Source organism: Medicago sativa, chromosome 7, assembly GCF_051527215.1.
Source record: "Medicago sativa cultivar Bolivia chromosome 7, Bolivia_mono, whole genome shotgun sequence".
Lineage (NCBI taxonomy): Eukaryota > Viridiplantae > Streptophyta > Magnoliopsida > Fabales > Fabaceae > Medicago > Medicago sativa.
Window position 1 is genome coordinate 90,457,534 of NC_140755.1, and position 14,418 is coordinate 90,471,951.

Sequence of the window (14,418 nt, forward strand, 5' to 3'; positions counted from 1 at the left end):
ATTTGGTTATATTTGATCCTGTCATTAATTTATACGAAGACAAGGATCGATATTTCATCAATCACAAAAATACCATGGTCCATTAGATCATATATCGTTAAGAAAGTTTGTCAATGTTGCAATTACATTGCAATCCTTATATTGTACACAAAATTACAAATAAATGTAATTTAAACAGTTAAGATGCAACTAAAAAGACTAAAACCTTCATATAAAGTCATTAATGTCTTCACTCCACACAGATGACAAAGGAGATTGCATTTTAGTCCCTGCAAGTTGCTCAACCCTAAAAAAAGCCGGTCGGAAAATAGTTTCCGATAGCTTTGTGTAAAAGAAAAGCTGATCAGAAGATAAGATCCGATAAGTTTGTACCATCAAAATTTACGTTCAGATAAATGAAAAGGCTTTTGAGCAAAAATGAGAGGCCTATAAAGCAACCTCCAATGACAAAATGTAAGCTCTAAGAGTACTAGTGCATGTACATGATTAAAGCTTACACACAAAATCCAACCACACCAGTCTGTCGTCCTTCTATTGCACCATAAGTTGTGAGAAGACTAAAAATAAGTGTATATTTTGAAACGAAAAATTAAAATAGCAGTAGTAAGTAATTAATGGCAATTTTTTTTTTCCAAAATTGATTGAAAATAAAATGAAAACATCTTTTCCTTCTAGTTCAATGTAATGTGCACAAACTGAGATTCTCAGGTCACTAGCTCCAAGGGTAAATTATGTTATAAGTTACAGTAACCAATCAAGCATTTGGAATATCTTACTAATTAGCCACAAAAATTTATCAACACTCATTTGGACACGCTATCACTGTGAGCTTTAAGTGAATCAAGCCAAAAAAAGTATACCCGTTCTCTTTCAATCTATTGATGTGCGTGTTAAAAAGGAAATGTTGCCGCCATTTTATTAGTGCAGCTAGGCCATATTAATCTTCACATCTCAGCACAAAGTGGCAACATGACCCATTGCAGGCATTCTTGACATATAAATTAGACTGGTTTTCCGCATTTGCCTCCTTTCTGAATACAGGGCAATCACTGTGTGGAAAGAGTAGCAGATTGATTGCTGTATAGTGTGTTGTATATCCCTCTAATGGTAACAGGAGTCGTTCTACAGCATCCACCTACAAGGCAAGCCCCTAGCTCACACCATTTACTAACATATGAGACAAAATCTTTATCTGTAACACCTGTATTTTGCTGCAACGAGAACAACCTAATATCAGTATCACGTGATTCAAGAAATATTTCAAGTTATTACTGTCTTAAATGATCAAATCTCTAATAAATTATCTCCATTCGATATCCGGTCTCTCAAAGATCAGCACATGCTATATGAAGTACTTATCAACTGTAATAAAGCATAAGGTCCATATAAAATTGTAAATCACAATAAAGTAGACAACCAACTTAAGGTTAGGTCACGGTCACGCACAGAGGATATAAGGAGTGAAGTGATAAAGAGGTTGAAGGTTTGATCACAAACTCCAATATAATAATAGTAACACTAACATTTGTCGTTCAAAAATGAAGAAATGTCACGCACAAACTTTCACTTTGCTGCATTCATGTCCCCGTAGGTTCGATCATTGTCTCATGTTTTCAATGTTATATGCACTCCCTAACATTGTGTTCCGGAAAATATAGAATTATGTTGGCTAAACATGATTAAGTAATAACTAATCTACTTGAATTATGAGCAAAATGGTATAAAATCACATCTCAGAAGCTATGAAGCACATATACTCCTCGGATTAGGCGTGTCCCGGTGTCAATACTTATCGAGTCCAACACCCACATGAGACCGACACATATGATTACATTGAATTATGTCATTTTCTCAAATTATTATCGGTGTCGACATATCCATGTCTGTATCCGAGTCTGTGCTTCATAACTCACAAGTATAAGAAGTATTATGAGAAGGTGGGCCCAAACAGGCAATTAACTAATCGCTTGGCCAAGCCCATTGTGTGGAAACTGATCAATACGGGTGGTTTGGTGTGTGTTTGGGGGGGAGGTATCTTCGATCATCTTGTTCAGTCAGAACCTTAGCTTAGGGTTGGACAGAGGAAGAATGATTTCTTAATATTTCTTGGGATTACATGGGATTTTCTATAATATTTCTTGCTTTTTCCATTAATAATACAATTTCTGCATTTCGTGTAGTTCTGGTTCCTAACTTAACAGATTCCTACCTGAATCTTTCCAGTAAGAATCCACATTCAAAGCTCTACAAAACTAGCACTGAGCCGAATGAGGTAAAATAAGAAATCAATCAGTTTCAGCCCAATTTAAAAGTATACACAAAGCAATAACAGAAAGGCAGACCCTGCTCTTGGCGTCAACTTTTTAATCTTCCTTACATGTACTTGCATTTGTATATACAATAATTATATATTGAAAGGATGTGAAATCTGCCTTTCTGAATTTCTAATAACTACTGGTACTACACTACGACTTCCATCTTCTAAGCACAATTCTGTTTTAACTGACAAATTACACGCAACAGTCTCTGAATCAGATTTACTATTTAAATAAAAATGAATAGAATGATTTCACTGCAAAGAAAAGGGATGAGCATAGTGGCACAACAACAACAACGACAACAATAACATTAACAACCAAGCCTTGTCCCACTAAGTGGGGTCAGCTAGATGGATTAAATTACGCCATAATATTCTATCATAACCCATATTTCGGTCCAACTCATTAATCTCTAAATCTTTAATAGTTTCTCTTATACTTTTTCTAGGTCTTCATCTGCCTCTAAAGATCTGACTATCCTCCATCTGATCTATCTCCTTACTACAAAATCTACTGGTCTTCTCTCTACATGTCCAAACCACCTAAGCCTATTTTCCACCATCTTTTCACTAGCGGTGCTAACCCAACTCTCTAATATTGTCATATCTAATTTATAATCCTATCCCATCTAGTCTTACCAGACATCCAACAAAAGATCCTCATCTCCACTACGCTTATTTTATTCTAGTGTTGTTCTTCACTATCCAACACTCTGTTACACGGGTTAAAAAATTCCTTAAGTTTGACTCTTCTTTTATTTAACAGCATACGGTTTTCTATATTTCAGGCAGAATAACTCCCACAGCCAAATTTTCCAATGCATATTGGTTCAAATTTTATATAACTGAGATCGCACAGCTTTTATCTTCGAAAATTGATCTTAGTTCAATTTCAAAGACAAACTTGACTACCAATCATTTAAAAACAATATAAAATGCAGCAGTACAACCAGATGAAATGAACTTACCATCCACTCCTTTCGTTCACCATCATAAGTTTCCCCGCTGTTTGGATATATAGCAATTGGTTTTGTAGTCACCTGAACAAATTATATGTGTATCAGGGATGTTTGTTCCACACAGATAAAATGCAAGCCAATAATTTATCAACAGTGACATATTTTCTTACATGAAAATAGCAAATAAAACAAGTAAAAAATCCTTGTCAATATTTTAAAAGACATAGTTGCACATGAACATGAAGGCCGAATGAGTGTATATCTTAAGTAGTCAAAGAACCCTACGTTTACATAAGCCATCTTAATTAACAAAAACTATTAGACTAATAAAAATATTAATATATTATTCAATGAATCTATAGGTCTATGTGCAGATTAAAATCCACAATTGTTTTTATCCATTCAAATAATATATGATTTCCAACGAGGATGCAGCTTGGCAAGACAGACACCGACTCTTTTAGAAGTGAAAGTGCATTAATTAATAAAATTCCAAAAGAGTAAGAGGTTGTTTGAAATAAAATATTTTGATACATGAAGAAAAAATAAAATCAACAATCAACCCGCACATTCAGTCAGAAAAGAGAAACCTAAGGTTCTACCTTCTTAAGCAAAAGTATAAGACCATGTATAAATCTAGGTGGGGTACAGTTGATTCCGACAGCAATGACTTTGTTACATGATTCAGCAATGGAGCCACATTCCACCATAGAATCACCACTAACAACATTAATTCCATCCTTAGAATTAAAACAAAACCATGCTGGAACCTTTATGTTCTCTTCTTCCAGAAGTTCTGCAAAAGCCTGTTTAGTCAAGACCAGAATGAAATTGTAAGTGGAGACTTCAATTTTTTGAATGTACGGTTAGATTAAGCAAAAACTTTATTAAGAGATACACAAATTGTGGGTAGATTTAGCAAAAACATTCTTAAGACATAGACAAATTGTGGGTAGATTTAGCAAAAAGATTCTTAAAAGATAGACAAAATGTGGGTAAATATTCAAAAACTTTCTTCTGAAAGAACAAATAAAAATATGATAGAGGGTAGATTTAGCATTTGACTGTACAAAGCTTCTAGAATACCTGAGCTTCAATCTTATTTGGAATTGTTTCAAATGCAAGCAGGTCTGCACCTGCATCTGCCAAAACTTGAACTCTTCTCCGATGAAAATCTTTGAGAGTTTTCAATGTGATAGCATCACCATAATTCCCACTGCCAGGAACATGTCAAGAAGCATAGCAATCGTGAAAAATGTGATTTTTATAAGTTCTAACAACAGTTGATCAAATCTCAAGCATTCTAAAACATTAATGATTCTATTTTATGAAGAAATAGTACCAAAACATACACACAATCACATGCAAGATGAACTCATTATTTCAGACAACCTTATGATAGTGCTTCTTTTACAAATGAACAAAATTTGTTCCAGAATAACTGATACCAAGAGGCTAAACACAACCTTGGAAAAGAAACATATCATAATATCATTTTGATTGTTAATCAATAAATGGACTACGTAATAGATAAGATAACAAATAAAATCAATAGCACAAACAGAAAGAGAATAAAATAAATAAACAGATTCGGCTAAATACCAGAGATCTTAGAAAATTTCACCTGTACTCTGATCCATCAGCCAAATAAGCTCCATAACTCCCAACTGACGCTGCAATCAAGATAGGGCGTTTCTTGAGGATTCTATCATCAGCATCACTACCCGAAGAACACGCAGCACATCGTTCATAATACAAATCGCGAGCCTCACGAGCAATTTCAACACTTCTTCTGAGCATTTTTTCACCTTCTTCATTAGAAAATCCTTTTTCCTTAAAACCTTGAATGGTGGCCTATGCACATCACAGAACACTTCTTCAGCCTCAGGTTTTATTAGTAACACAAAAAACACAGAACTAAAGACACAACACACTCTAGGCTTTGTTTGCGAGTTCAGAGGGGAAGGCTTTGGAAAAAAGGAAGGAGCAAGTGGAATAAATAGAGAACATTGGGAGGGCAGGACTTTAGGAGGTTCATTTTTCTTCATAATACAAAATCCTCCTCGTTTGGGGGAACTCAAAATTTGTATTGGAGGAGGGTTTATATGAATTCTTAAAATTTAATCTATGTTGTTATAATATTCTTGAAATTAAAAATGTATTAATCATAAGCATTAATTTATCATTCTCTAAAAAAAATACTCTATCAAAAAATGTGAAAGATTACTGTCTTTTCCCCTATATTTGCCATCCCCCAAGGCCCTCCCTTCCCCTCCCCTCCAAAGTCCCAAACAAAGCCTAAGTAAACAGAACTCACTTGATAAGAAGCTGTGGTTATAATGTCTGCACCATTTTCCAAGTAATCAAGGTGCACCTGTGCAACAGAAAGCATGATCAGTGATCATTTTGATTAGTAACAGAGCATCATTCAATCAAGTCCAAACAAGGTTTAAATATGTTTTTTGGATTTAGACTCGGTATGTTTTTTTGTTTAAATTCAGTCCCTGCAAATTTAAAAAACTGTTGCTTTTAGGGCCCGTTTGAAATGACTTATTTGAGCTTACCTATTGGCATAAATTTTGTGAGACTGTTTGAGAGAACTTATAACAATTTTCATAACCTTTTTTAACTTATTTTCGTAAGTTCTTCAATATAGCTGATAAAAACAACTTAAACATATACAAAAACAATTTAACGTTATTCTATCTTATGCTATAAAAATAGCTTATGCAAGCTTACACATAAGCTCTTATCATGATAAGTGCTTGTGCTATTAGACGCAAATAAGCTGTTTATCCAAACAGAGTCCCTGACGTCAGCTTATTGGACTATGTGGCGTAAGTTTATTGGGTCACTAAAAGCAATTGAATTTGTAAGGACCGATCTAAACAAAAACAGAAAAAAAAAAAAAAAAACATTATAATTGCATGGACTAAAATCATATTTAAACCTTAGAACAATTAACAATTTCCATAAAAGTTCATAAATAAATGATACATATAAAAAAGGAATAAAATTAGGTTAATTAAACCCTAAGATCACTATTTGTATACAACTACAGGGAAAAACGAAAATGAATTCACAGCATCGTAATGAGAGATGACATGGTTGTATACATGTACAATGGCACTTATATGAATGAACCTAAGAGATGAAATGGTGAGGATGAAGGAGGAAGAGTGAGTACCTGACGAATGAGATGAGACTGAGGAATAGAAATGAGGCATTTGGCGCTCCAAAGGGGATCGTTGAGGTCGGCGCCATGGCGTTCAAGCTCAGTCGCTAAACCACCGTCGATGATGGCGGTTCCGCCGGCTCGATGGAGGAAATCCGATATCAGTGACGACGACATTTTCACGCCGACAAAGGAGGGGAGAGAAGAAAAGGGAAAAGAGTGGTTTTATATGAGATAACTAGTGTAACGTAATTTTGTTTAATAGATTTTTTGATTGGATTAAAAAATGAAGAAAAGAAATTAATGATATGTTGTTGCATTAACTAATTAATTAACTAATGTGACAATTATGTGTTTCTTTTTTTTTTTTTTTTTACAAAAAGAGGGCAGAGTCCAAGAAAAAGAAAACTAAGCGATTAATCAAACATTTCGAGACATACAAGTGCCAGAAATATCATCGAAAAGGAGACGTTAAGTTCTCTAGGAGGAGTCGGAATCATGTATAAATCAAAGGTGTCCAAAGATAGACTAAAATTAGCAAGTCAATCTGCTGATCTATTTCCTTCACACCATGTATGGTTGATATGAACATGCCAACTCACATTTTTTAGGTCACGAATGCATCGAATCAAGGTAGAAACATTTCCATTAATGTTACATTTCCCTGTTACCATGTCAACTAAAAATGATGAATCGCTTTCCACTTGCAGGTGTGTGATCCCCTTTCTCCGAGCCATATCCATACCAATATACATGTCCCACATCTCTGCATGTAACGCGTCACATGAACCTATCTTACGAGCATAGCTATTCAAACAATTTTCCACAATTATGTGTTTTAATATGAGAGAATATATCAATGAATTCATGCGAAAAATGATTATGTGTAAAAACCTTAAAAGATAATCATTTTAATATAGATGGAGTAATTCATATACACATTGTCAATAATTTATAATCGTTGGTTGATTAAAAGTTTTTAACTTCCTTTGAAAGAAAAAAAAATGTTTTTGACTTCCATTATGTCTATCTTAAAAGTCATAAAAATGATGATTTGTGATTATTGACAATGCAAAAAAAATTACATCAAATAATTTTGCATTAAAAATATTGATAAAAAATATTTAAATGATCATTATTTGAAAAAGAAAATTAGAAGAATTAAAAACAAAATTAATATATTCATAGAGGCTAAAATCCTATACTAACCTTAACAATATTATTAAAAAACAACACACACACAAGCTATGGTGCCAACATTTAATCAAAAAACTGGTCTAAGGCGACTATACCTTAAAGGTGGCATCCTCAAGTTTCAGAGACCAATCCCTCAAAAAAAAAAAAGTTTCAGAGACCAAAAGATGTATAACATGATATTGGAGACATTCATTGAGTACCTCAAACACAATTGTTGTCACATTTTTCATTAAAAAACACAACACGCTTAAGTTTTTTACTACCTTTACAGTTAAACTTGGATAACATATTAGCTTTGACGTTCATTGTGTGTATTTCAATCTGTCAATGACATCATATGTCCATCGCCTAATGAAAAATATACTCGAATTTAATGGATTGTGGTACCTTGATAATGCAGCATGAATTGATCCAACCTTGATACTCCTTAAATTTTTCGGTCCGGAAAACTCAACGCATTCAACAATTTTACAGCCTCCAAATCTAAATTTGGATAATATGAGCATTAATGTTCGTCGTGTGTACGGCACGACCATTGCAAGAATATTCAATGGATGAGAGATTTATAATATTTTTTATTTTTTTTGAAGGGGGTACATAATATTTTCTGTAATGTGATTTAATTAAAATAGATGAAAAGATTTATAATTAATTTCAGACTTAATATATAATTGTATTTTATTTTAGAATTTGTCTAAAAAAACTTATATTGACTAACTTTATTTTTATTTTTTTGAGAAAATGAGATAATAGTATAAAATTAGGATGTGCTAATTTGGGTGGGTTAATTTAGCTTGTTCAAAAAAAAATATAGAATTAGGATGGTAATTTTTGCTTAAAGTGACCAAGGGGAAAGAGGTCATAGAAGAGATAACACACTTGTGTGTGAGTGTGTCCATTGTTTTTAGGAAATAATAAATTACGATATGCTTCTTTATTTAATGAATGGTATCTAAACTCTAAAACTTGTATTGGGAAGTGATAGAATACTAGAATTATTTTAGTGTGTAAGTACTACTTGTACTTATTCTCTAATTTAGGGTGTAGGACCACTTGTACTTAAATCTTATGGTATTGAATAAAAGTATATTGTCTTGGCTGTTAAAAAAAAGATGTCGATGTAAAATAGTTTTACATCGACTAATCTTCACCAGAGATGTTCAACATAAAAGGTGAGTTCTCATCTTCTAATGGAATTTTCTCCATATCAAGAGTCATTGACTAAACCTCTGACCATTTGCTTGATGAGCTCAAATCTCATATCACTTGAACAATCTATCATTGGTAATTTTGAAATGCTTAGTTTAGAAAGATATTTTGAATACATTTGTAGCTCAATACATTTTATATGCATAGTTACTTTTATAAGTACAATACTTCTTGCGTTGAAAATTTTGTTCATACTTACTTCTTATTTTCAAAATTGAATGCAACATTAAGTAATGATTGGTCAATAATACGTTTGTAAAAAAAGATTTGTCAATAAAATGATTAGTTATTTATTGTAAAAAGAGAAATAGATTAAATGAGATGATAAATAATTAAGGGCGTTGTAAGAAAAAGAGAAATAATGATATAAAAAGTAACAAAATATATTGGTTGTAATGGTACGTGGAAAAAGTCATACAAGTAAAACTAGGTGTGTTACTTACGATGTCATGCAAAATTCAATGATTTCACTGGTTTGTGGTTTGGGTAAACAACCTTAAACTGATCGTTACCAAGGAAGGAATGAAGTACAATGTATGTATTAACATGCTAATATCAACATGTCTGGTATTTTAAAGGGTTTCTTATGCTTTGAGCACTGAAATTGTGTAATAAATCAATACTCCAACTGTTTCAAAATACATGTCGCAATTTGACCGTGTCCATTATTCACGTAACATAATTTGACTTTTCTTATACTAATATATATGATGATAAATTTTAGTATATAAGATATTGTTTTTGACCGTGTGCACTATATGCGTTATATAATTTGACCTTTTTTTATACTGAAATGGACACTTTTGCCATGTGTTACATATTATATGATCAACAAATATAAGAGTACTCATTTGCAAAATGTATGTAAACATGAAGTTTTCATATAGATATAATATTGTGCACATCAGTGTTGTAATGTCCTTGGTAAGAACTTTATTCATAAAATACTTAAAATGAAGCAAATGGACAATGCTAGCTTATAATTATATAGGGATGTTTTATTTAACATTAATTTTATAATGTTATTAGTTATTTCATTTGTACAAATATTGTATAATTTCTTATTTAAATTTTGTTATCATGTAATGTTGATATTATACATCGGGTTTAGAGTGAATATACATTGCGTTTCAGATTCAAAAGCTATTATTTGGTAGGATTGTTAAAAAGATAATTAGTTCGGAGGGATTAAACCAAGCAAGCAAAGTGTTGATGTTGTACAAAACAACCAAAACAAATATGGCAATTAGTGAGCCAAAAAAACTCATCATCACACTGCACCGTATCATATTACCAATATCATTATCATTTCATTTTAAAAAACATAGCCATAATTAGTTTTCTCCAATTCAATCTCAGTCATTTGTTTCATCTTCATTCAATAATTATATATACATAACATATAGTCCCCTCCAATTTAATCCAGTCGCTCATTTCCTTTCCTTCAAACACTAAGAAACAAACAAAGAGAAATGGCAGAGAAGATGAAAGGCAAAGGAAAGTCTTCAGAGCTAAGTTTGTAAGTGTGTCTGATTTAGTAACTTCTAGTATTATTATGTGTTGTGTGGAAAGTTTGATCATAAACATTATATTGTAGAGCAAATGCCGAGATTTGGGAGGAAAGTTGGAACAAGGTCTCAAAGGAACTTGCTGAAAAGGAGGAAAGTTGGAACAAGGTGTCAAAGGAACTTGCTGAAAAGGAAAAAGAAGATAAGAAATATTGTGACAAGTTAGATAAGCTAAGTAAGAAGTTTGATGAAGAAAAATGTAAGATATAAATATTGTGCTCTAAGATTATGATTTTCTTGTTCTTCTTCTTAATTAAATACTTGCATTCTTGCATCTTCCAGCACCTCTATAATGAATTTTTCTCCATATCAAAAGTCATTGATTAAACCTCTGACCACTTGCTTAGTGACTCAAATCTCATATCCCTTGGACAATCCATTGTTGGTAATTTTGAAATGTTTAGCCTAAAAAGATATTTCTAATACATTTGTAGCTCAATACATTTTATATATGTAGTTACTTTTATAAATACAATACTCCCTGCGTTGAAAATTTTGTTCATATTTACTTGTTATTTTCAAAGTTCAATGTAATATTAAGTAATGATTTGTCAATAATACGATTAGTTATTTATCGTAAAAAGAGAAATAGATGAAATTAAGTAATGATTTGTCAATAATACGATTAGTTATTTATTGTAGAAAGAGAAATAGATGAAAATATTAGGCCTCATATTTTTGTCTTTGAAAATATTTCCGTACGTCAAATTTTGTAAACATGTTCACTCAAAGCTCAAGTGGTATGTAATTCGATGTCGATTGTTCTAAATATATGAAGACAAGCAGTGCGTAATCAAAGTTATTAAAAGTAAAAAAATAATTTATATTTGTATCATTTCAATATATTTTTGTTATTTTATGATCTTTAATAATTGGTAAATAATGTCTATATTAAATATTATTTTCAACACGCACGCACGCACGCACGCACGCGCGCGCGCGCGCGCGCGCACACACACACACACACACATATATATATATATATATTAAAAATGTCACACACTAATGAAGTTGTGACAAAACAAAGTTTGATTTCTAGTTGACAAAATACTCATATTTAATTAGTGTCGGACACACATCATATAAAATTACTTTCGATTGAGGGAGCTCATGGATTTTTTTTTAATTTTGTCTTATTCTCTCTAATCTCACTTAAAAACCTATATTTAAATTTCGTTTTAAACCTAAAAACACATTGGGACAGCCCTGAAGTCTCCAGAACTTATACACCACATCATGGATTCGATATAAGATATATAATTACCTAATAAGAGATTAAATTGAGCATATCAAGCTTTCCTAACTTTGAAAGTAAATAGTCATGTCGCTCTACTTATATTTTGGTCTGTTTATCAATTGGTTCCTGCCCATCGTATAATTCAGTCCAGGATTGATTATTACATAGGCGTTTACTCTGAATGCTATCCACTTCCTACCTTTCAACTAACGTTTGAGATTACATTAGATTATGTCATTTTCTTAAAATTTTATCGGTGTTGATGTATCCGTGTGAGTGCCATGTCCGTGTTTGTGTCCATGCTTCACAATATTACTTAATGCTTTAATATGATTTATTGTTGTTGTTATGTTCATGTTCATTCTTATTTAATGTTTATTTCGACGAGAAACTGTTTCCTTTTGTATATTTTTCAAACAATTATCAAGAATTACGAAAGCAAACCTACCTGTTTTTGTTTAAAATAACCATATGCAGTCCTGACCTTCTTGAAGAGTTCATCACGCTTGTATCAAAGGTTTGAAGCTATCCCTCTGCCTTCTCAAGTTTTTTCTGATACTTTTTTTTTTCCTTTATATTTTGCCATTTTTCATAACCAGAATCCAGAGTTGGAAGATCATTTGCAATTGCAAGTATTTAATTAAGAACAAAAACAAGAAAAATCATAATCTTTATAGCACAATTTCTATCCTAGCTTCCTATTCATCAAACTTCTTAATTAGCTTATCTAGGATTGAATTGGAGAAAACTAATTCTAGCTATATTTTTAAAAATGAAATGATAATCATAATTGTAATGATACAATGCAGTGTAATGATGAGTTTTTCTGGCTCACTAACAGGGCCGGCCCATAGCCCGTCGAGGCTGGGCTATGGCACCGGGCCTCAGATTTTTGGGGGCCCAAGATATTTTTTTTTTGGTATGTAAAGCACTAAATTATTAATTATATAAATCTAAAGCGAAAAATTTTCATGTTGGTCACAGTGCTGTGGTGGCGCGGCCTCTCATGTTTTAATGTGAGGTCATGGGTTCAAGTCCCTCTTGAGTCCTTTTTATTAATAATTTTCTTTTATAGTGCTTTATTTATTTTTTTGGGGCCTAAAATTCAATTATTTTTACATCCCTTAAGAGACTAAAACTGGGCCTACGAATTTGTTAAGACGGCCTTGCTCACTAATTACCATATTTGTTTTGGTTGTTTTGCACAACATTAACGCTTTGCTTGCTTGGTTTAATCCTTCCAGACTTATTATCTTTTCGACAATCCTACCAAATAATTGGTTTTGAATCTGAAACTCAATATATAACCACTCTAAACCCAATGTATAATATCAACATTACATGATAGTGCACACAGTCAAATTGCGACATGTATTTCGAAATAGAGGAAGTGTTGATTCATTACACAATTTTAGTGTTCAAAGCATAAGTAGCCTTTAAAATACGTGGCATGCCGATATTACTATGTTAATGCATACATTGTACTTCATCCCTTCCTTGTTAACGGACAATTTAAGGTTGATTACACAAACCAATGAAATCATTGAATTTTACATTACATCATAAGTAACACACCTAGTTTTACTTGTATGACTTTTCCCATATACCAATACAACCAATATATTTTGTTACTTTTCATATCATTATTTCTTCTTTTTTTTTCTTTCTTACAATGCCCTTAATCATTTATTATCTTATTTCATCTATTTCTCTTTCTACAATAAATAACTAATCATATTGTTGACAAATCATTACTTAATGTTGCATTGTACTTTGAAAATAACAAGTATGAACAAAATTTTCAACGCAGAGAGTATTGTACTTATAAAAGTAACTATGCATATAAAATGTATTGAACTACAAATGTATTCGAAATATCTTTCTAAACTAAGCATTTCAAAATTACCAACAACAGATTGGCCAAGTGATATGAGATTTGAGCTCATCAAGCAATTATTCAGAGGTTTAGTCAATGACTCTTGATATGGAGAAAACTCCATTATAGAGGTGTTGGAAGATGGAAGATTGCAAGTATTTGATTAAGAAGAAGAAGAAAAATCATAATCTTATAGTTCAATATTTCTATCTTACCTTCTTCTTCATCAAACTTCTTACTTAGCTTATCTAACTTGTCACAATATTTCTTAGCTTCTTTTTCCTTTTCAACAAGTTCCTCTAAGACATTGTTCCCACTTTCCTCCCAAATCTTGGCATTTGCTCTCCATTGTAATGTTTATGATCAGACTTTCCACACAACACATAACAATAATAGAAGTTGCTAAATCAAACACGCTTACAAACTTAGCTCCGACCACTTTCCTTTGCCTTTGATCTTCTCTGTCATTTCTCTCTGTTTGTTTCTTAGTGTTTGAAGGAAATGAAATGAAAGACTGAATTAAATTGGAGGGGACTACATATGTGTAATTATTGAAGGAAGATGAAACAAATGGCTAGAATTGAATTGGAGAAAACTAATTATGGTTATATTTTTTAAAATGAAATGATAATAATAATGGTAATGATACGGTGCAGTGTGATGATGGGTTTTTCTGGCTCAACCATATCTGTTTTGGTTGTTTTGCACAACATCAACACTTTGCCTGCTTGGTTTAATCGTTCTAGACTCATTATCTTCTCCACAATCCTACCAAATAATAGCTTTTGACTCTAAAACCCAACATATAACTACTCTAAACCCGGTGTATAATATCGACATTACATAAAAACAAATTTTAAATAAGAAATTATACATCGTT

General features: G+C 32.1%; 1 protein-coding gene across 1 annotated transcript; it reads right to left on the minus strand.

The window, feature by feature from the left end:
- Positions 1-761: 761 nt before the first annotated feature.
- On the minus strand, positions 762-6,647 carry LOC146910090 (selenocysteine methyltransferase-like). The gene is made up of 7 exons (XM_085726127.1): positions 6,464-6,647; positions 5,594-5,650; positions 4,901-5,130; positions 4,363-4,492; positions 3,879-4,082; positions 3,286-3,357; positions 762-1,211 (listed from the first exon to the last, which is right to left on the minus strand). Exons 1-7 carry the CDS (start codon positions 6,626-6,628, stop codon positions 1,047-1,049), a joined length of 1,023 nt encoding a protein of 340 aa, XP_085582253.1. The 5' UTR covers positions 6,629-6,647; the 3' UTR covers positions 762-1,046.
- Positions 6,648-14,418: the final 7,771 nt, after the last annotated feature.

Coding starts and splice junctions, on each gene's coding strand:
- LOC146910090 (XM_085726127.1), bottom strand. CDS start 6,628: ATGTCGTCGTCACTGATATCGGATTTCCTCCATCGAGCCGGCGGAACC. Junction 5,651..6,463: donor AGTCTCATCTCATTCGTCAG/GTACTCACTCTT, acceptor TCTGTTGCACAG/GTGCACCTTGATTACTTGGA. Junction 4,493..4,900: donor GCTGATGGATCAGAGTACAG/GTGAAATTTTCT, acceptor TGTTCCTGGCAG/TGGGAATTATGGTGATGCTA.